The 23,417-nt window shown below is 37.3% G+C and overlaps 2 protein-coding genes across 2 annotated transcripts; one reads left to right on the top strand and one right to left on the bottom strand.

Moving 5' to 3' along the window:
- Window positions 1-2,812: 2,812 nt before the first annotated feature.
- Window positions 2,813-7,737, top strand: LOC109087324. Its single transcript, XM_019101529.2, has 3 exons — window positions 2,813-2,951; window positions 5,043-6,469; window positions 7,133-7,737. The coding sequence occupies exons 2-3, from the start codon at window positions 5,387-5,389 to the stop codon at window positions 7,457-7,459; spliced, it is 1,410 nt and encodes a 469-aa protein (XP_018957074.2). The 5' UTR covers window positions 2,813-2,951; window positions 5,043-5,386; the 3' UTR covers window positions 7,460-7,737.
- Window positions 7,738-9,582: 1,845 nt separating this feature from the next.
- Window positions 9,583-21,781, bottom strand: bmp7a (bone morphogenetic protein 7a). The gene is made up of 7 exons (XM_042766007.1): window positions 21,197-21,781; window positions 15,626-15,818; window positions 12,885-13,027; window positions 12,304-12,519; window positions 12,047-12,123; window positions 11,854-11,964; window positions 9,583-11,486 (listed from the first exon to the last, which is right to left on the bottom strand). Exons 1-7 carry the CDS (start codon window positions 21,576-21,578, stop codon window positions 11,337-11,339), a joined length of 1,272 nt encoding a protein of 423 aa, XP_042621941.1. The 5' UTR covers window positions 21,579-21,781; the 3' UTR covers window positions 9,583-11,336.
- Between the last annotated feature and the right edge of the window lie 1,636 nt (window positions 21,782-23,417).

Below are 23,417 nucleotides of genomic sequence, written 5' to 3'. Positions count from 1 at the left end.
TATGTAGCAGAAAAATAGCAGTCAATATATAACATAAAGTCAGTTTCAAAGAAATTAAAAAAAAATAATTATGGAATATGCACCATTACTGGGTATGTAATGCATTTGCTTGAGAGTGTGGAGAGCTGCAAATTAAACAACCCATTTTTAAGTAGTAAAATATAAACATTACAAAAAAACAACAACAACAATAATGATAATGTGAGCAGAAAATTGTATTTGGACCACTTTCAGCTGCAGTGCATATGATCATGGTTTGCAAGTACAATAGAGAATATAATTTTTTTTTTTTTTTTTTTTTTTTTTTTTTTTTTTTGAGGTTTGGGGGATTTTTTTTTTTAGTGCACTAGCCTAGTTTTAAGATTACATGCAAAGCGCCATCTAGTGGCAATTAAACAAAACCGGCCAGATCAGAGTGTGTATTTATTTATTTATTTATTTTAAATGCTGTCTTAAATGTAAAATACAACGCTTTATATTGTGCCACTTGTCAAGATTTTACAATTAAAAATTGTCACTTGTGTAAGTGTTAGGCTGAAGACACACATGCAAACTGTATATCTAAAATATGTCTGAAACTTTCAGTGGCATCACTCAAGTAACCACTGCAGCATCTAACTGATAGACATTTCGGAAATAGAGAAATACAAACCCAAAGACTGTTGTTTTAATATTAACTGAATAAGTGTTGTTTCATCTGAACATTCGCTAGCCACTGGTGACAATATTGTGCATGTGAGGGTGAGAGAATCAGAACTGAGGTTAATGTTTCTCTCTGGATTAGTACTGAAACTGCGCTTCAACTGTCCTAAGAAAACAGACCGCCTCAAAAGTGCAGCTGAGCTTCTGAGCATCTGAAGATTAGCTTGCCACAGCTGTAAGAGTGTGTGGGATGTGTGGAAAACATGAAATGTATCAGCATTAGTTCTCTCTAAATGTCACACACACATCTATCTTTACAATCCAGACTGAGAGGCATGCAATGTGTGTGTTTGGAGGGCTGTGTGGTGTTACAGAGCTCTAATATGACTCAGACAGAGAATCCTTGCGACTGTGTGTGGGCTTAACTTCAGTGTTTGTGGCCACTGCATGTCACTAACACTTCAAGTGCAAACAGAATAAAGCAAAAGTGCAGACAGGTTACCCTCTGACTGTTGTTTGGGTCCAATTTTGATGGGTGAAAAACAATATAAAATGCAACCCAGCTAGGAAAAACATGCAATGGTATGATGTGAAGTCCCATTGGTTAAAAGAAAGAGTACTTTCATGAGATCTGTTGTGCATAAAATACGATCATATTTTGATTTACAATTATATAAACCTAATCTTGAATGTAATGGATGCCTGCTAATGTTATTAAATGTGAAATATGTCATTTCTGCACCAATAGCTTTTCGCATTTGGTGGACACTTACTCAGTTATTTATTTATTTATTTATTTTACAGTGCATTCAGTGTATACAACTTTTATTATTACACATATTTTCTGGAAATTATTGACTGGTCCAGTCAACACCAACCCAGCAACCACAAAGTACACCTTAGCAACCACCCAGAACACCTTCTTACCCCATATCAACACAAGAGTAACCAACAAGAACATCCTAGCAACCACATGCACACCTGCTAACAATTTTACAAAACACCTTAATAACTCCATAGTAATATAGCAACAACTGTAGAGAACACCCCCACAACCACACAGCAACATCCTGGAAACCCCCATAAACTGCATGTAGGTGTAACAACAAGCACTTACAACACTATGAGCTGCATAGCAACAACCTTGCATTAAGACACTTAATCCTAGCATCTACTTAGCAAAGAGCTAAGAATACCTTATCATTGAGAGAAAAAAAGAAGAAGCAGTCAAAACATTTTATCAACTGCATAGCAACAACCCAAACCACTCTAGCAACTGGATAACAACATACGAACAAACATTTACAACACCTTATTAAATGTATAACAACACCCTTGCAAACCGCACAACCCATACATCCACAGAGCAAAGTCCTAACAACCACTCAGAACACCTTAGCAACTGCATAGCAATGAATTAACACTCACAACACCTCATCAAATATATACGCCCTTGAGATGCAAAACCCTAGCAACCACACAAAAAAATAGCTCTAAAAACCAGTCAGAACACTTTAGCAACTTCATAGCAATGCCCTGGCAACCACCCACAACACTCTGCCAACCAATCAGAACAACATAGATACCACCCAGAAATCCTATAGCAACTCTTTTCTTTTAGAAAGTCATTAACATTACAGTAACTCAGAAGCAACCTTAGCAACCTTGTGACAATACCTTTTATTCTACCCTAGCAACCGCATATCAACACAGTAACAGTCATATACAACACCTTGGCAACCACATTACAAAGCCCTGACAGACCACCAGAATGCCCAATGAACTGCTTAGCAATGTGTGAACGACCACACAGAACACCTTAACAACTGCATAGCAACACCCTGCCAATGACCCGGAACACCCTAGCAACCCAGAAATCCTAGCAACCATAAAACAAACCTTAGCAACCATATGACCACACACTGGGTTTTAGGCGGAACACACATGCCAGTGAGTTTTGCACAGACAAGCCCACTCACACAAATATAATATGTTTTGCGATTCTGTTTTTTTGTATATTTCTGTAAATTTGTGTATATAATAGTGTAAAGCAACTCTATAGCTACATACACTAAAAATATATATATATTGAAAAGAGCAACTCGGTGAGAGAGAGAGAGAGAGAGAGAGAGAGAGAGAGAGAGAGAGCGCATCAGTCGTCAGACAGAGTTGAGAGGAGAGTGGGAGAAACTGAGAGAGAGTAGGAGGAATGAAAATAAGAGTTTATATGCAAGTCAGCATCACAACTGGATGCACACCATTTCATCAGCACAGACCTTTATGTTATGTAAGGCAAAGGGTGTCTGGAGGTAAGGTCTTTTTTTTTATGATGTGTTTTGTGTGCAGTAGCACTTCTCTATATTCGTCAGTTCCTTTTATATAGTCAGAAATGTGCACTTTAGAATGTTGTTCCATAAATGCTTATTTAATTTCCCGTAATGTATTTAAGCATAAGTTATGTTATTTTGAAACTACTGTTTTAAAAGTTACATTTTTTTATTTCATTTTCCATTTCGTAACACTTTTGCTTTCATACGTCAGCCTACATTATTTCATTTGCATAGAACTGCAGAGTCGTATATATTTAGCTTTAGAGAGAGCAGTACAATATTACCACAGAACCTCCTCTTTAACAATATGCGAGGTATATTATTGTTATGTGCTGTAGATACAGACCACAGAGAAAAAAAATATATATTAGCTTTTAGATTATCTCTTGAACTGTTTGGCCAAGAATAGATTAACCATGCAGTAGATGAACTGCAGAACTGAGGCGAATTCTTAGATTGTTCAGGTCTTTATGCTCAAATTCATTTTTAGCATCATGAAGTTCCATAACAAATATTCACTTTTTGCATAAAAAAAACTATCTATCCGCTCTCCTACAGAAATGAGCAATTATTTTATTTGCCTATCACTTATTCAAATAGCGTTAATGTTCTGTATAGCAATATTTGAAAAAAATGTATGTGTAGATTGAGGGCTATAAACACTGTATGACAGTATTAGTCATTTCATTTGAATAAACAGCTGGGGAATTTGAATAGGTAAATGGTCCACAGTTCATACCTCAGGTGGATATGATGTGTGATGAGTCTAATGTTTTTCAGACAGCGTGGGAATTGAAAACTTTTGTAAGTCTAAGACTGAATTTGGGTTCAAAACTGAAAGAAATGTAATGGACGTGCTGCATCCCATTCGTGAGATCAAACAAATATCTGATTGTTCTTAATTCATTTCATTCCGAAACGGTGTGTATTTGTAACCTTTCTACTTGCCATAGTTATTTTATTCTTGACCCTCGTGACAATCACTGCATTGTTATTATGGAACATTTTTTTATTATGGAAAATTTGTTGCCATAGAACACCCTGACACAGGGGCAGACTGAAGGCTGATGACTAAAAGCTGGAGTGAGGCAGGCACTGAATGCTGTTATTAGTGTATCATTAAGCTATCAAATTATTAGCGAAGAGACATTTGGAAAGTATAGAGCTCTATTTCTACAGGGTTACAAAAAAAAAATAGATATGATATATGCAGTTAAAGAAATGATAGTACCAGTCTTGTTACAGTCTTGTTACATTATTATGTTATAGTTTTGCGTAAAATAAACATTAAATGCAATTTTTTCAATAATCTGGTTTATTTCTGAGTGAAACGGGACAAGTTGCCATTACATACTAGAATGGAGTCAGGTGTCTGGAGGGAGGCATTACAAAATAAGAAGGATAAACTGTAGTTATCAGAAGACATTTTTAAATATGAAATAATGTGGACTGATGAAACTTAAACAGTAAGACCAGGAACATGAATTAAGACAATTTTGATTTTATGTTGAATTTAAAGTCATTTTGGTTTGTTTAATTGTCCGATACAACAGTGGTCTTAGACTTTATACTGACACCTATTGGTGTGTATGCAGCATTACTTAAAAGGAGCATTACAATATTTCTATTGTAGAAATATCCTATTTGAATGTGTAATTGTCACCCAGTGTTTATTTTTTCCACAATCGAAAGTGTCTATTTAGTGGTGCCCAGTTGGTCGCTTAAATGTTAAAAGTCAACATACATATATAAAAGTGTAATCAAGAAAAAACTTGCAAATAGAGGTTCATAACATCACACAGAATTAAGTGTTTGAAAACCATTGCATCTATGGAATGAACACATAAAGTATAGAAACCTGTGTGTGTTTGTGTGTGTGTGTGTGTGTGTGTGTGTGTGTGTGTGTGTGTGTGTGTGCGTGCGTGCGTGCGTGTGTGTGTGTGTGCGTGCGTGCGTGTGTGTGTGTGTGGTTTAAGAATTAAACATTGTGTAATTGCTGCAGAAAGATGAGTTTCACTACACAGAGTTCTACCACAACGTAAGCTAATTTACACTTTTTTTCTTTTTCAGAAATTCTTAGCACTGGAAACCAACCAACAGTTCCCCAGTCAGTGTGATGCCACAAGTCTCCTTTGAATCCTAAATCAATTTACCCATCACAGCTACTCAAACATCTATTAGACCCTTGTACTCTCAGCTGAACTCCAGCAAGTTGCCCTCGAAATACCTTCACAGTGTTTTCTAAAAACATCTCAAATGGTCTCATTCTTCCCCATAAGCAAACTTTCACCATAAATAATGTAATGTTATTGAAATTTCGCCACAACTCCTAAATAAGTCGTTTTAACGAGAGAAAGAGGAGGACAGCACAGCATTTATGTCAAACGTGATACTGCACTATCTTTGTTGTGCTCATGGCAAAAAATACGAGTTCCTCCTCAGTCTTAGAAAAATGGGATTCTATACCAATTGAACAGTCATCCGAACCCATTTTTAAAACCCCTTCCCCCTTTTGGAATCAGGATTTAATATACAGAAGATCCAGACGAGTACAGGAATCCACACCTGATGTTGTCACAGGTGGATTTAACTTGTATTCTTACAGGTGTGATTTAGGCTCTGTCACGACCCCAGACCTCTCTTGTGTTATAGGAGCAAATCAGATCCACCCTTCACCGAGTCTGAACTCTACAAGTAGGAGATATCTACCACCTTCATCAAAATTCCTTGTCAATGACCCAAACATGCTGCACAGTCTTGGAAGGGGTACTTCATACTGGAATTATTTAACTCCAGAAGTAGGACATGCACCTGTTAAAGGTTTCAGAAAGCTGGATAATCCACAGATCGACCCATTGTCAGCTTCATATTTGTATAGAGGGGTTGTTAGGGATACTCTAAGAAGAGATATTCCAACTGAGGAAGTCAAATTATGCATGCAAAAAGAGAGACCGAGATATCCACATTGGTACCACGAACCGCAAAATCAGAGAATCTGCTCCAAAAGAGATCATGAGAGACATTATGTGACAAACAACCCACTTCTAGGTTCTCTATTACATACAGATTCTAATAGAGAATATTTTAGACACAATATTGAGTACAACCATCACCAGCAGCTCGATTTGAACCGCTCTACTCATGCTGGGCCTGAAGAATCAAAGCGGGAAAGTGAAAAGCAAAAAAGAGAGGAGCTCCCCCTGCTGGTCTGGAGAGACGAATCAGAAAAACACAATCACCAAACGAACACTAGCACACACTCTAAATCCTCATCTTCTGCCCTGAGGGTTCTCCATCGCTTTGCAGAAGGCTCTTTGGTGGAGCTTGAAGGCGGTCGACTGAAGCGGGTGGAGGATTTAAGGATGGATGATTTGGAGAGGTGTGCTCAGTTACATCCTGAGCTGACGCTGAGGCGTTTCACTGTGTTGAAGTTGACACCTTCACACACACCAACGCTCTCATGTTTACATGTGGAGATTGAGCATGACCATTCACAGGTAAGCACACACATGGACAGAAGATACCCCTTGGACTTTATTCAGACCGTCTGCAAAATACAAAAGAATATGTGTCCTGTCTAGGCCCTTTTTTTTGTGTTTTGAACACAGTTCTGTCATGACAACTCTATGAGAATTTAGCCTGGTAATATACATGGCAATGTTAATGTATTTGGTTTTGGTGGAATAGATCTGCTATGCTGCTGCTGCGGCAGAGCAAGTACTGAGACTTGCTACTGCCAACATATCCACAGACATGCTGCTGTGAATATGTATGAAATATTGCTGCTGCACATATAACAAACATGAAATTACCCCCATATATAAAATTCATGAAATTAGCCCGTAGCAGATCTATACAGGTGGAGCTGGGGAAGGTGGAGGGTTTCTAAAGCATGCGGCAAACTACTAAGCAAACACTGGCCAAGTATTTGAATGTTGAGCAGCAGCTCATTGGCTGCTGATGCAACTAAAACCAATCGGCTGCAACATGTGGATAATAGTGTGATTATTTATCACACAGTTAAAAACCTATCAACCTGCGCCATCTAGAGTTTCATGACATAACTTTGTAATAAATAGAAGGACATAAGGAATAAATTATGACCCAGTAGTTATTTTTAGGAGAACTATGCCTTTAAAGTATTTACATTTTCTCTGAAGTTGTCTCTGGAGGTGAGTGAAGGGCTGCCCTTCTTCGTTTGTGGGCATGGCTGGTCCTCCTGTAACCCTCAACATACAAGTCAAACCTGCAGACTACAATGCCGCAAACTTAAGGTGGGTGATGTGTGCCTGGCACTAACGCATTTGGCCACCTCTTCATCTCTGCCTGCCAATCAGAGCCTAGCTGAAGTGGGTGGAGATCACACAGTCCCAAAGTTTCATGCCGAAACCAACCCCACACTGCAGCAAAAGCATAAATCAAGAAAGAGACACTTCACAGCTCCTGAACTCAGGGAAATTTCCAAGGTACACCACACCGAAGACTGAGCAGCTTTGTAGAATTATAACAAAACAAACAAAAAAAAATTCTCAGAATTACAGTTAAAACACAGTTTTTTTAATTGTACAAGTCTTTGTACATTGTAAATACAATCTTTTTAAAGTAAATATGTGTACATAGTAACTGCAATGTTACCGAATCAGTTACACTACCGTTCAAAGGTTTAGGGTCAGTGAGTTAATTTTTTAAAATAAATATTTTTAATGATAATATTTTTATTTTATAAGTGGTAAAACGTGATGGTACATTTTTTTTTACATTGTTACAAATAAAATCTATTTAAAATATATACTTTTTTTTACACTTTCTATTCATCAAAGAATCCTGCAAAAAGTATCAGGGTTTCCACAAAAATTCTAAGCAGCACAACATTTTTTTCCAACCTATACTAATATACTAATATTAATATAATACTAATCAGAAATGTTTCTTGAGCACTATATCAGCATATTAAAATGATTTAAGAAGGATCATGTGACCGACTGACAGGTCATGAAGACTGGTGTAATGGCTGCTGAAAATTTTGATTTGCCATCACAGGAAGGATTTGAAATTTTTTAAATATTATGATAAAAAGCATAATACAGTATAATGTAATAATATTTCACAATATTACTATTTTTGATCAAACCAATGCAGCATAGGTGAGTATAAGAAAGAAAAAAAAATCTTACAGACCTCAAAACGTTTGAACAGTAGTTTATTATGTCACAAAATACAGACCTCCTTACAACATTCTTATAACAACTAACAGCCACAAAATGTGATATTACAATAGTTATTTTTGTTTTGCGGTATATAATTTCCTGTATGCACATGCATTGGTATCAAAAACATCCTAAAAACCCTGTACAATGTCTGATATTGAACTTTTTGACACTGGGCTTCATGTCTGTTAACCTGGTGGAAATCTATACTGTACTTCAAAAGCTGACAAAATAAATTTAGCATATATTAATATTTATGACCTCCTTCTACTGACTCAGGGGTGTATACAATAAAACATTTGTTTTCTCCAATAAGATGTTTACTAGAATGGGAATATAAATCATTAATAATTTTGTAATATAATTATTATAAATATATTATACATTTAACATATACATATAACAGACACACACACACACACACATATATATATATATATATATACATACATATATATGCTAACAATATATTTAAAGTTGACCATGTTATAATATGCAATATATATATATATATATATATATATATATATATATATATATATATATATATATATAATACTATATATAGTATGCAACCCACAGATGTTTATCCATTCATCTTAATGACAGCTGCTTTGATGCCCCAGATGTATGTGACCTTAAAAGATATTTAGAAGGCATTTGCTAAATTAAACATGCAGTATAATGAGGGCATGTAACAAATAGCATATTACTGTTTAATGATTTGCATAATGCATACGGTTTACATCTTATTTGTAAAAAGACAGTAAACAGAAAATAGCGGTGTTTAATACGCTAGCATTCTTTTCTGAACAAGAGAGTCTGTAATGCCTAATGCCTAAAGAGTTATCATTCTCAGGTCTACCACATAAGTAGAAATCCTCCCATGAACAATGCTGTTATTTCATAGAGTATTTGCGTTGTTTATTTAATGGGAAGGGGGTCACTTTGTAATTTTATTTTTTTTTTTTTTTAATTGCAATTTTCATAACGATAAAACATTTTCTGCCCAACATTGAGAAACACAATGTATAATTTTTTCAGTTCTCCAAACATCTGGTTTTCTTTCCTGGAGCATCTCTTTAAAGCACAGCTACAATGTTGTATTGTATCTATGTTATTGGGAACAGATGTACGGGCCACATTTTCGTCTGCCAAAGTCTATCGCACCTGCTCCTCTTTAGCAGGTGGACTCATACAGCAACACTGAAACCTTGAGATGAGTCGTCTCGCACACGCACACACACACACACACACACACACACACACACACACACACACACACACACACATGTTTGTTTTTGTCAATTGTGTGGACATTACATAGGCATAATGGTTTTTATACTTTACAAACTGTATGTGCTATTGCCCTACACCAACCCTACACCTAACCCTATCCCTTACAGAAAACTTTGTGCATTTTGACTTTCTCAGAAAAACTCATTCTGTATGGTTTATATAAATTTTGATAAATGGGGACATGAGTTATGTCCTCATAAGTATCCTTGTAATACCTGTGTCATACCCATGTCATTATACAAAGTTGTGTCCTGATATGTCACAAAAACACGCGCACACACACACACACACTCATTCACAATCTCCACAACAAAGGGTTCATTCACTATTGGTGTGTATACACATAATTGTTTTGTAAATCCTATGTGAGCACACATAATTAATGATAAGTTGTCACAAGGTGTGTTTTCAACGAAGGATCCTCAATGGACCCAAGAATGATTCCATCCCACTTTTTATATGTACTCTATGAAACTAAATGTTACTGTATTTTAAATTACACATCACATTATCATACAGTAGCTACAAACATGGTAAAATTAAGCATTTCCTTTTCTTTGTTTTCAGTTAGCTTTCAGTTAGCAAGATAACAGCCTAGCATACTAGCTTAGCATAGTGCTAAATGCTCTTGTGATTAGCTAAATCAAGATATACCATGGTAATTTGCTAATGTTTTTGATTAAGCATTAAGGATGGAGGATATAATCTTGCATAAAACTGGATCCATCTATTGCAGAATGAGGGTGGAAAAAATTAATGCGCATACATTTTAAGTCAGAATACATATTGACAGAAATTTACTTGAGAAACTATTCTTCTATTAGACAAAAAGTGATCCAAATCCAAGCACGTGGCTTTGACTGATAAATAATCACATAAATTAAATTACCAATGGTGATGTAAACACAGAATCTTGACTCTTCTGAAACCCATGAAAGGCCAAATCCATGCACATGGCTTTTTTTTTTTAACTGTAATAATGACTGATAACTGCTGAGAGAAAACACGTGTTTTCAGGCAAAACTGAGTTGAATATTTTATGCAGTCTTGTTTAATCAAGTGCTGGACATCTGTGTAAGGGTTTGTTAAGTGTCCTGAAAGAGTGAAATCAAAAACCATTGCTTTGACTCACTGTAACAGACACCCATCATTTGCATGTGTATTTCACATCTTGTGCAAAATACAGTGGGGTCTAAAAATCTGCAACCACATGCAAATTCTGCAATTCAAAACTGGAAATAACCAGAATTTTAAACAAAGGCACATTATGATGTAAAATGTAAAAGAGATATTTAAGACTATGAATTTATCCACTGAAGCACATAAGATCAACATAAGCTCAAATTCATGTCTTTATTCTCACTCAACGTTTAACTCCTATTGTTATGCATATTTTTAATAGAAAAAAATTAAATAAGAAAATCCACAATAAAAGTATTTCTCCTAGTGGTCTCAGACTTTCTGATAAGTTCAGTCATGGCAGGAATTTTCCAGGAATTACTTCAATGAATTACATACAGAAATCATGCCATCTTAAAAGTGTTTTTTGTAATGAAATCTCCATAAAGCAATGTGCGTTTTTCCTGCCAGTTCTTTCTCTTTTTATCTGCTCATGTCCTCTTTGATATTCCAAACTTGGCTCTCTGTGCAGAAATAAAAGCCAGAACACCACGCACTTGACTCAGCTGTGGTCAGCCTCATACAGTTCCAGGAGTTTTGAGATTTTAATGAAAATGTATGCTTTGGATGTACACTCCTCCGACAGAGAAGTCCACTTTTGCTGCAGTAATGAGTCTCTTTTCTCTCTGGGCTCTTGTTAATCAAAAGTATTTGCATCCCTTATTTTGTCCAGGGCAGATTAGTGGCATCCGCAGGTTCTGACGACCATGTTGCGGTACTTTTTCAATATTACGTTGGAACTGTCATCAAAGTACAAAACTGAGATTCCGTGTAACTGCGTTGGAGCACAGCAGGGCTTCGGGACTGTTTCTGGGTTTATGAAATGGACCTAGAAAGAGAAGAGAAATACATGATTTGACAACCACAGAACATGTGAATATAAAAACACTGAATAGTTCAAATATAACTTTTGTCAGTAATGACCACAGAACTCCTTAGCAAATTTCTACACAATTAGAATGCCATCACAAATTTTTCACTAATAAGGTTTGTTGTTATTGACATTTGGGCTCTATGTACAGTTGATGAGTTGATCAATAAGTATATCAGATTACCAATTAATTTTTATGTTGGACCTTTCAGTTGAAACATTTAAATATCAAGTTTGATATTACATAGGGGTCAGTTAAACCTGACTAAATTTTCTTTTTTGGGTAAACTATTCCTTTAACACAGAAAATGACTGTGGAACTCACCAGTGTCTGTACAATAGCATGGTTTGTGGCATTCATATAAGAGTTCAGGGGGAACACACATTCTCCCTCACAGTAGTATGCAGCGTAACCCTCTGGAGCAATGATCCAGTCCTGGAAACACAAGGAAGATGAGAAAGTTTAGAGGAGATACAAGCATAAAGAGGAGTCTGAAAGAAGAAGCTGATTACGGTACCTGCCATCCCAGATCTCTGAAGCTGACATACAGTTCTTGCTTCTTGCAGCCCTGTTTGGGGTCTACACTGGCGCCCTCTGCATAAAACAGGAGGAAGGAGAAATATGTGGCACATTTGTTAATAACATGTTAAAAACCTTTATGTTTATTAGGTTAGATAGTATGAAGGTATATTTCTGGTAGAAATAAAAAATACAAGAGCTTGAAAATGAAATTACAACAGTGAACTAACACAAAAAGTTCATAAAAAGTGTCACCTGCGGCCTCGGCTGTCTTCAAAGCTACATGGCTGGGTGCAACGCCAGGTTTGGGGTTTTTAGAGCGCTGGTGACCCCTCTGTTTGTTTCCTGGTGCTGAGCGAACACTGCGGAGATGGATTCCTGATGCTTTCAAAAACGCCACCATAAATGGCTGCTTATTCTGAGGTCCACGGCTGCCCACCAGACCTGCTCTCCTTGGGTTCATTCTTTCACCTGCAGAGGGCGACAGTGAGTTGCATGATGACCGAAAGATAAATAGTGGACTCATGAGTTAGAATCATAGACATAACATTCTGTGATCATGTTGTTCCAATAGTTGGAATAATCTTTCAACTGATTTGGTGTCCAGAACAACACTGGAGCCCCTTGACATTTCTGATATGAATATCTACTTTTGTGTTCCATGGATGAAAGAAATGTTTGGAACGACATTGGAGGGTGAGTAAATGATGACGGAATTTCAATTTTTTCCTGAACTCTCCCCTATCTCAAATGGCTGCTCTGCCATTTGGCTGTTTAGGATGGTAGTTTTGCAGGTTCCGGTATAAAGGCATATATTAACATTTGAAGATACCCACCATGTGCAGTTTCCAGAGAGAGCTGCAGTCCCAAGTTCTGACCTGGGTTTATAACCCAGTGGTTAGTGATGACCGTGAGGTCAAATACCAGCCATCCCTCTTCTGCTGCCCACACCACTCGCGAGTCTAGCAGGTACAGCTCCCTACAGGGTCAGAAGAGGACATATATGGGTCAGTGGGTCTTTACTACAAACACAAAAGTGGATATGATCACTGAAACAATTAAAAACAAAACTAATTTTTTTTTTTATAAAATTTGTCTTTACCCATGCTAAACTCAAAAACACAATGCTAGAGTACTGCTATGCATTTGCTAGAATGTTCTGGGATAACTAGTCTAACTCTATGTATCATTTTCCTGCATATTGATAGTAAAGGTGGGGTCAATTTCATACAATTTAATGGACAAAAAAGTCCATTATCTATTGTCAATAATATTTAAAGCACAGCTCACATAGAAACTGTTGGTCGCTGCGAAAATCCTACTGAAATAAATGAGACTTTCACTTCAATGGGTCACCTCATTCACACAATGTAATTGAATTTGATCTACTTTTAGCATCATTAGGGCCTTTCACAATGCTTAAGTTCCAGAACTAAATGTACAGTACTAAAGTACTGGGACGATTTTGCGTGAACTGTTTCCCAGTACTATTTAAAAGGTTGCATTCGCACAGACAGTGTGTGCTAGGAAGTGATGTAAGCCAGTCGACAGCGACGTCATTTGTGCGCGGCATTCAACAACGAAAACAAAGAAGAACAATGTTAACAACAGTAGGATGGAGGACTCTGTGATCGGAGCTGTGTTTTTGTTGTGTCTCGCGGGTTTCACAATAATGGGCATGGAATGTCAACGTATGCATAAAGCGATTGAAAGAACGGAAAGGTGGACTAAGATTCTCCAACGAGCAGCTGGCAGTGCTACATTTTCTACAAGTGCCTGCACTTCAGCATCCGTCTATTAATCACTGTTTTCCATACTTGCAAAATAAGTTGACACAATGTTTACCGTATGTTTTTACTGCGTTTTAAATCATGGCGCGTGAGGGCGTTTTCGTATGCGTTTGGCCAGTCAATGTATACTTGAGTCACGGGTAGTACCAGTTGTGCTGGTTAGACTCTGCTCCGGAGTAGGAGCTAATTTGGTTCTCGAAAAAGGCAGTCCGGTACTAAAATCGTACCCAGTTCCGGCGGGGCGAAAACGCCAAAAAGTGGGTAATTCCACAATTAGTTCTGGTTCTATGAAAAGGTTCCTGCTGTGCGAAAGGCCCTATTGTTTTTTCATGAGGTTTTCTCTGTAGACAAGTTTAGAAACTGCGGAAATGAGATGCGAAAATGCCATGTCATGCCAGGACTTGTTGTCCTTCTCAGATACAGATATCACAAAAAAAGCTCTATTCCATGAGATAAGAACTTGAGGTCTGGCTGATACGAGCCATAAAATCAAAAACAAATGATGCTGCACAGGCAACAACATGTTCCCAAGACAGCGTCAAAGTTCCCTCTTATTAAATGTGATGTTTATAAAAAGAGATCAGATTGTCCTCCGGTGATGAAAACGGAGCTTCTGGTAGGCTCTCCAGAACAATGACTTGACGTACAGGTAGGATTTCAGACCTTGAGGCCAACAAGAGACTAGGTTTTGATGTTCCTCCTGTCTAGTCACCTTGCTGTCTGTTCGCATCAACGGGGCAAACTGTCTCTGCGTGACAATAGGAGAGGTGCAGGAAGGGTGATTCACAATGGGTGGTCTTCACAGGGAATGTGTGCATCGGGGATTGATAATGCTTTAGTGTGCGTGTAATTTAGAAGAAGCAATGGAGACCTCAAGAGAGACAGTCTGTCTGAGCATGCCTCACCTGGAGGACTTCTTCAGGTTCTCCACTTAACGGACAATCAGAAACTTTCCATGGAGGTGTGATCAAGGATGAGGGAATGAAGGCGAAATCATTTGGGGTCGAGGAATGGGCTGTTTCTCCAGATGTCTGGGGTTAAGAACCTCCCTTCCACTGAAGACTCTGCATCTCAATAATTGACAGTAATGGCTTTGTAATGGCGGCTGCTCTCACTGCTTGTTAGCAGCCACACCGTAAATCAGAGCCCTGGCACTAGACATGTACCACTGGGCAGACAAATCAGTTTGTGTGTGTGTGTGTGTGGGTCCATCCCTCCCATATCTAGACTTAAAAAGTGTGGGTGGTGGCATATGTTTCATTTCAGACATTTCACTGTTTTTTTTTTATTATCCCTGCAGGCCTTTACATACTACCCTATTAAAAAAAAAAAAAAAAAACATCTAAAACATACCAAAGTCATAAATTAGCTTTTACAATTCTGAAAAATTATATCCTTGACTAACACAATAAATGACCAAACCATTAAATGCCAAGGGCAAACAGATGCTCATCCAAATAAACTGTGAAATAAACAAAATAAACCATACTCATTTTACTTGCATAATCTGTTGTATGTTAGAGTACAACAGGATATTCAGTGAAAGAGACTTGAAATATCCACTGGGAATTGATTGGATCATGAAAGTGGGTGTTAGGTATGACAATGGACCTGGATGTTGAAAGGGAGGGGTTAATCAAAGTCAGCAGCTTCCAAGACGGAGCAATTAATTACATTTTGGAATATGATGAGCGATTGAATCATGCACAATTGAATAAGGAATGATGATTGATGTCAAGGACTGAACGACCAAATAAAAATAGTTTTTGTAATGTATAATAACAAACCTTTTGGGCTGCTGTTGGAGCACCTGGAACACACTGACATGGAAAGTCTCATTTTCATAGCGCTCGTACACAAAGTCCTTGTAGATACGGAGCTCAGCAGCACTCACGGTTTCTCCCAGCGGTATGCGGGAGAGGTCGAAATGAAACTCTCTGCGGTGCTGATGACCGAGACGGAGGTCGTCATCTGGGTCCACTACAGAAAAAGGAAGATGGATTTAATGGGCAGTACATGTTGTGTTGTGTTGTGTTGTGTTGTGTGTTGTGTTGTGTTGTGTTATGTTATGTTATGTTATGTTATGATATGTTATGATATGTTATGTTATATGCTGTGTTTTGTTGTGTTATATGTTATGTTATGTTGTTGTTATGTTGTGTTGTGTTGTGTTGTATGTTATGTTATGTTATGTTATGTTATGTTATATGCTGTGTTTTGTTGTGTTATATGTTATGTTATGTTATGTTATGTTGTTGTTATGTTGTGTTGTGTTGTGTTGTGTTGTATGTTATGTTATGTTATGTTATATGTTGTATGTTGTGTTATGTTATGTTATGTTATGTTATGTTATGTTATGTTATGTTATGTTATGTTATGTTATGTTGTTATGTTGTTATGTTATGTTATGTTATGTTGTGTTATGTTAAAGAAAAAAATACATTTCTATTATACTTTCATTATTAAATATTAAAATGTTTTAATTCAACTGGCTTCTTCATCATATTGAATATCATTAAAAAAATGTCAGGGTGTATTCTTCATACCCATGGGTTTGCAGTCGATTATTTGTATCTTTTCAAAACTGTTTTCTATTATTAACCAGTCAGTCAAATAAAATATTTTTGATATTTTGAAGTTTGCCTTTATTTGGATTGTATTTTTCCCTACCTTCAGAATATCTGAGCATACTGAATTTAATTATTTCAGTATTTTTATGCAATTGAGGTCTATTTTCTTGAGTAATTATTGATGAATTTACATGTTGCCTTAACATTGTTGGGTTTGTGAAGTGACTCAATTTTTTCATGAGCTTATATAAATTGTACTTTTACATGGAAAATTTCTATGAATCTGTCTGTGCAAACTTGTGTACAATATGTTTCTAGCCTTAAGATGTAACATTTCCTGCCTCAGCTAATTGTGTGTGAGCTGGTTAAAAATTCCTCTAAATTTGGTTTGGTCTGAATGTGAACTACAGGCTTTTCTTTTGTCATGTTTGACTTCACAGTAGCGCTGCCAACCGATGTGCGCACACACTGACACCACAGCATAAGTCACTGTACCAGATTTCATTCTGTCAGAAACACTGAGCACTTAAGCTTGATTGCCTCACCCACATCACTGTGTCCAAAAAAGAAATGTTTGCTTCCATAAGCTGGTGATTGATCTGGGCACTGGGTGCCCTGGGGACCGAAGCTGGGGGAGAAACCACAGGCCCTGCACCCACCTACCATAGACTTCAATCACACACATGTGCCAACCACAAGAAAAGCTCCATTAAAGGCCTGGCCCGGAAACCAATGGTGCCCCACATATGCATATACATACACATATACATATACGTAATGGATACACATGCACGTTCAGATGGTATATTGGTGACTCCTCGCAACGCTAACCTGAGAGACCTGTTAACTGTGGTAAAGTAATCTAATTCCGGATAAGGAAGAGGTCTTGAGTAGCATCTGGCTTGTCCCAAATATCCAGATATGGTTGACCACATCTGCAAAAAGGTTGTCCCTATCCTGTTGAAAAGACCAGCATATGTCGGGTTGTGGAGGCTGGGATCACCACCAGGCTTCTCATGCAGCTTCACCAAAAAATGGCATCTTGAACCACACTAATCCAGCATAACCTTCTGAAGTAAAAGTTCAAACTGTTCTATAGTCTTTTCAGCAAGGTTCCACTTTCGTTGGCCGTTGGCATCTGAATCTGTGTTAATCCACATCCATAAACAGCAAGAAAGACTAAAATAAAGTATCTCAATGAGACCTCCTGCATTTATGCAGGGAATCTGTTATGACGATTCCTCTTCTTTTTATGCACATCTTGTCTATAAGTTCATCAAGTGCTAGGGCACAGTGATGCATTTAAGTCTTTTCCAACTTCTGACTATCTTGCAAGAGCATGATTATTGGGGGAAGTACTCGGAGAGGAAGAACTCTTGAGGCATGCACATACTCAAAATAGCGAGTCATTTGTCTGACCGCAATTAAACAGTGGAAAGGAAAACATGGGTATTTTATGAAGGCGGTAATTGCTTGTAAGGTTTGGTGTGTTTATGTGAGTGAATATATGATGCAAAGATCAGATATGCATGTGGCACCATATGCTGTTTTTACACTTTTTAGCTCTTGATCTGAGGACAGGAATGACAGCAATACACTTGGCAGAACAAAATGTTTCAATTGTTATAATCTCTGTTGAGTAAAAACAATCATTACACTCACAGAGGCAAGCATAAGCCTTTTCCGCTGTGTGGGCTATCAATCACTTAAAGAAATTAATTACATTATGGCAATTAATCAGTCGGTCACATTTAATTGCATATATAAATATTTGCTTAGAAAAGCACATAAATAACAATTCAAAGATCATGACAATATGAAAAACAAAAAAATGTGTGCTTACAAAAAATGTATAAGTCAACAACAGGATGTTCTTTTGTCTAAATTCTAAATGATCAGACAATAAAAAGTGTGTTTTCTGAGCGGGCTGAAAAACTAATTGGAGGTCTAATCTGCTTTTGGTGCCGAGACTTGACATCTGAGGAAAGATCTGCTTACTTTCTTCAAAATCAGCTTATGAACATAAACAGGAGGATTTGTATGCTGTTTGTTGTGCATGCTTCTACACTGAGTTTAGAGTTTGCTAGAATTTGGATTAACAATTCACAAAAGCAAACGCTTTTTGTTTTTGTTAAGCTATGGTTATCTTTTTTAATCAAATGCATGCCTTAGGCTATGCTCCATGTCAAAAACTTTTAGCTTTTTTAGTTTTAAGATCTAGTTAAAGATCTTAAAGGCCAAACGAGTGGAAATGTCTTGTAAATTATTCCGATAAGAAAGGTTGTGGTGGATTTTTACGGTTTTATTAGTAGGAGCATTAGTGTCTGTGTCGAACTTCCATGTGAAACACATAAACGTGGGAAACGGGTGTCATTTTTACCACAAGCTGCACTATGAGGTCACGGCCAGGTTGCTGGAAACCACAACCTCTTTGCAAATTAAAAGTAGAAAAGTTGCAAACTTTGATGTCAGTATGACAAAGCATTGTTTAAGAGTTGAAAAGTAAAGACAGGAAAAACTTGGAAATAAAAACCTGAAAGTCATACATGCCTTTTTACACCACAAAATGAAAAGGAAAATGTTTGTCAAGACTGAATTCATGCTGCTCAAGTGCAGGCCGATTTATCTCCCGATGGAGTTCACTGCTGTTTACATCTGTGCTGTGTATATCCCACCAGATGCTAATGCCAAGCTAGCACTAGCACAGGTCTGTGACATCTTGGAAACAAGTCCATGTGGCATCAAATAGGAAGCCTTGGATGACACACAATGCACAACTAATTTGAGCTAGGAATATAGCATATAGATCTGGGGACGCTAATGCCACCAGCATAGCCAGGACTGCTCTGAGGAAAGGCATCAATACTGCCAAATTAGATCACAAAAGGCGTATTGAAGCCAATAACTTTGATCTAACTCCAATCTAAATTACACAACCTGGGACTAAACACCACGCTATGCAATTGGATTGTGGACTTTTTAACTAATCGCACACAGTGTGTGAGAATTGGTGGGCACATGTCCTCCACCCTTCTTATTAACACCGGGGGCCCCCAAGGATACGTGCTTAGCCCACTGCTCTACACCCTTTTCACACATGACTGCTCTGCCCCCTTTCCATTAAATCATATTGTCAAATTTGCTGATGACACCACGGTGCTCGGGCTCATTAACAACAACGTTACAGCATATAGTGTGAGAATGAGGTATAACATCTCATAACAATAACTTGGTTCTTAACATCAAGAAGACCAAGGAAATTATTGTGGATTTCTGCAAAACTGGACAATACAACCACTCTCTATCGATAGATAGATAGATAGATAGATAGATAGATAGATAGATAGATAGATAGATAGATAGATAGATAGATAGATAGATAGATAGATAGATAGATAGATAGATAGATAGATAGATATGCCAGTATTGACACATAACTCAACGGAGGGAGTCACCTCATCCAACACAGATTCCAAACACATCATAAACCTGCCCTCTCTTAAAATGTGTAAAACTTTTGATGAAATTCCCAAGAGGTCAGCCAAAACAAACATTATTTACTTCTAAACACACTTGATGCTGTATGGTGACTTACAGCACACTGGAATACTAAAGACAATAACAAAGACAGGAACTGGGTTTAAGAAATGTTCAAGGAAATCACTGACCAGATCATGCCCTTCTGGACTTAATAAATACAAACACTTGCAAAAACATTCACACAGCTGCATTTACATCCACATATCAGCCTACATTGAATGCCCCATCTTTCAAATCTTCAACATCTCTTTCGACAACACATATACACACGCTTTACAAGCACTAAAAGGTCTTGAAAGAAAGAGTGTTTGGATGATGTATGTGACCTTCCAGTCATGCGAAACAAAGCCCCATTAAACCCCATGTCGTAGAGCTTTGAGGGAATTCTGTGGAAACTGGATATGTGCTTGCTGCCATTACACTTAACTGTGTTGAACAAGTCATTTTAGCAAAATTAATAACTAAATAATAGCAATAATATTAATAAATCACATTTTTCTCTGAAATAGCAAAGAATCACTGCAAAACACATCATTTGTTTATAAAATGACTGATGACAGCTGCTAAATACAAATTAATACATTTATATAAAAATAAATGCAATAAATTTACATAAAAATAAATAAATGTATCTGTTACTAAAATTGGCCACATATTCTGAACACAGTGACCTAAAATATTAGATATGAACTATGATTAATAACATATATAATTTCTCATGTATACTTCAATATAGTTTATAATATCAAAATGTAAAACTAATTAAAAACAAAATAATCCCAAAGGACTGCTAGTAGCCTACCTTTTTTATATATATATATATATAAAACACTTAAAATAAAGGTTCAAAGTTGAAGCAAATTACTTTGCAAACGGCCAGGCGACATTCCTTAGGTTTGTTTATTTATTTTATTTATTTATTTTTTGTCATTGCCAAAGAGTCATAGCTCTCAAGAATACAGCCAAAATGGTTTGTGATAAGAACCTCTTTTTATGCTTTGCTGAACCTAAAAATCAACAAAAGACCTTTATTTTTAAGAGTGAATGATGGAATCCATCTAGAAACAGATAAGATCCTCTTTGATAAACTGATTAAAGCAGAATCTGATAACTGATCTAACATTTGAAGCTGACAGGATTTATGAAAAAAAAACAAAAAACAATAAAATCCCATTTTCAATCCATCGGCATTACTTTAGGATTTTTTAAATTATATGTTTTAAAGATTGTATATCATAAGATGCTCACCCAGATTGACAAAGCTCATCACCATGTCGGCATCACTGAGAAAGCGACTGTCCTGCTGGGTCACCATCGCGGGTCCCGGGGTCGTGTACACCGGTTTATAAGTGCTCTGATCTCCGTCCTCCCGGATGGCGTTATAGAGATCAAGCATGTACATGGGAGCCGCGGTGTGCCTCTCGTGCAGGAGCGGACGGGGCCGGTGCGGCAGCCCGAGGATGGAGAGAATCTCCCGCTGCATCTCCCTGCGCTCCTGGCTCTTCAGCCGCCGCTGGAGGAAGCTGGACTCAATGTCATTATCCAGAGTGAAGTTTGCTTGCATTGCGTGCGCGAGCACGCTGCAACCACACGCCACTACCAAAGCTGAGATCAGCCGCACTGGAATCATATTTAATAAATTAGGCTATATATATTTAATAAATTAACTTATTAATAAGTTAATAAAAATGTGTCCTCAGTTGACTTTAGCTTTAAGTCTTGCTACTTCATTTCATTATATCATAATGTTGAGTTGGTTTTAAATCCACCGAATGTGTTTAATAATCCAGTCCAGAGATGAATCCAGCATGATCTGTAAGGTTGCATTGGTGTTGTCGCGCTGCTGCAGCTGATGTCTACACGCTTTAAATAGCGCGCTGAAGCTTGTGGGTGGGGCGCGCGTACGTGGGCTGTCTTTTAGTGGTGTGTGTGTGTTTTTTTGTGTTTGGTGTAGTTAAGTTTAGTACAGACGCATTTGAAAATTAACCATGATGTTATTGTAGCAAAAAGCGCAAATGTGTTTTTTTTTCTTCTTTCTTCAGATTGATTAACCACAGTTTTACTACAAATGGTTAAACTATAGGCTAACAAAAACATGGTTAATTTGTGGTTACCATGGTTTAATTTTATTAATTATATATATATTATATATATTATATATTAGCCATGTTTTTGTTGTTGTTGTTGTTTAAGTAGTGTAGTAGTAGAAGTAGGCTGGTTAATTTTCGTAACGGATGCTATTATAATAGGGCTCAGTTTTACCTCTTAGATAGCTCAATGATGCAAACTGTAAGTAAAAAGGTTAAATAAATACTTTTTTAATTAAGAAGACATTGTCTCTGGTCATGTGATTATTCACACCACCTAAAGAGCTACAATTTTGCTTCTACAGTTAACAACTGTGGGGAAAAATAATAATAATAATACTATGAGCTGTCTTTTTGTAAACAGCAGCATGAACTGTTAAAGATATGAGAATGTGTCCTAATTGGTAAAGACACATTTGTTTACATGCATCATTATATTTAGGGATCATTTTTAAAATTGGGATAGATCTGTGATGCATGCTGAACGTTTTTATCATATTACCACATAAATAAATACATTTGTGTTTGCTAACTTTCTATTGTACACTATAGAAATACTATAGACACTATACCACCGTTATAAGTTCTTGCATTATATTTTTAAGTAAATAAATAAACAATCTTTTTTTCTAAAACTGAATGTTGGTCGCAAATGTGTTTAAGTGTGTGGGAATCAGTTCTTATGGTAAACCTTGCATAAAGTTATTATTACAATTATCATTATTACAGTAAAACTGAACAATCTTTTAGTCACCACAGTTATTAACAAATGTTAAAAAATAAAAATTAAAATGTGTTTAAAATATTATTTTACAGTAGTAACGATAGCTGTGGTATTTTAGCATAAACTCTCACTACCGTGATACATTCCTGTTGACAGTTCATCATTGTCACATGCTCAGATCCATAACAGAATTCTGCTTTATTTTTTCGAGGTTAATAATTGTACCCTTATCCGTCAGAGCACACAATTACCATCTGGCCTGATCAATGAAAACCCCAGCACATCCTTGACCTGTGGCCCAGCACGGGTTAACATGCTGCTTTCTCCGTCTGATTGGACCAAACATCAGGCAAGTCATGACAGGACCCTGTCGGTGACTCTGAAAGACAGTTCAATGACAGCTCCAGCATGCCGATCTGACATATTGCTGACCACCTGCTGTGGGTAGGGTCTCTTTTTCCTGTGCTGGAGCCTGAAGACACCAGCCTGGCAACCAGCACCACCCTCCCGTCGTGCTTCCAGTCTGCCTGCACCCGCCGGCCCGGGCCAGAAGGTCAAACGCGTCCCACACCCTGGTTAGCTCATACGTACAGCCCTTGCTGAAAGGCACCAGTGATCTCACCAGCAGATCTCTTTGTCCTACAATTAGCCTTTCCCA

This window comes from Cyprinus carpio, chromosome A11 (genome assembly GCF_018340385.1).
Source record: "Cyprinus carpio isolate SPL01 chromosome A11, ASM1834038v1, whole genome shotgun sequence".
NCBI classification, from domain to species: Eukaryota; Metazoa; Chordata; class Actinopteri; order Cypriniformes; family Cyprinidae; genus Cyprinus; species Cyprinus carpio.
Note: the sequence above shows the minus strand (reverse complement) of the source record. Positions and strands in the feature narration are given on the sequence as shown.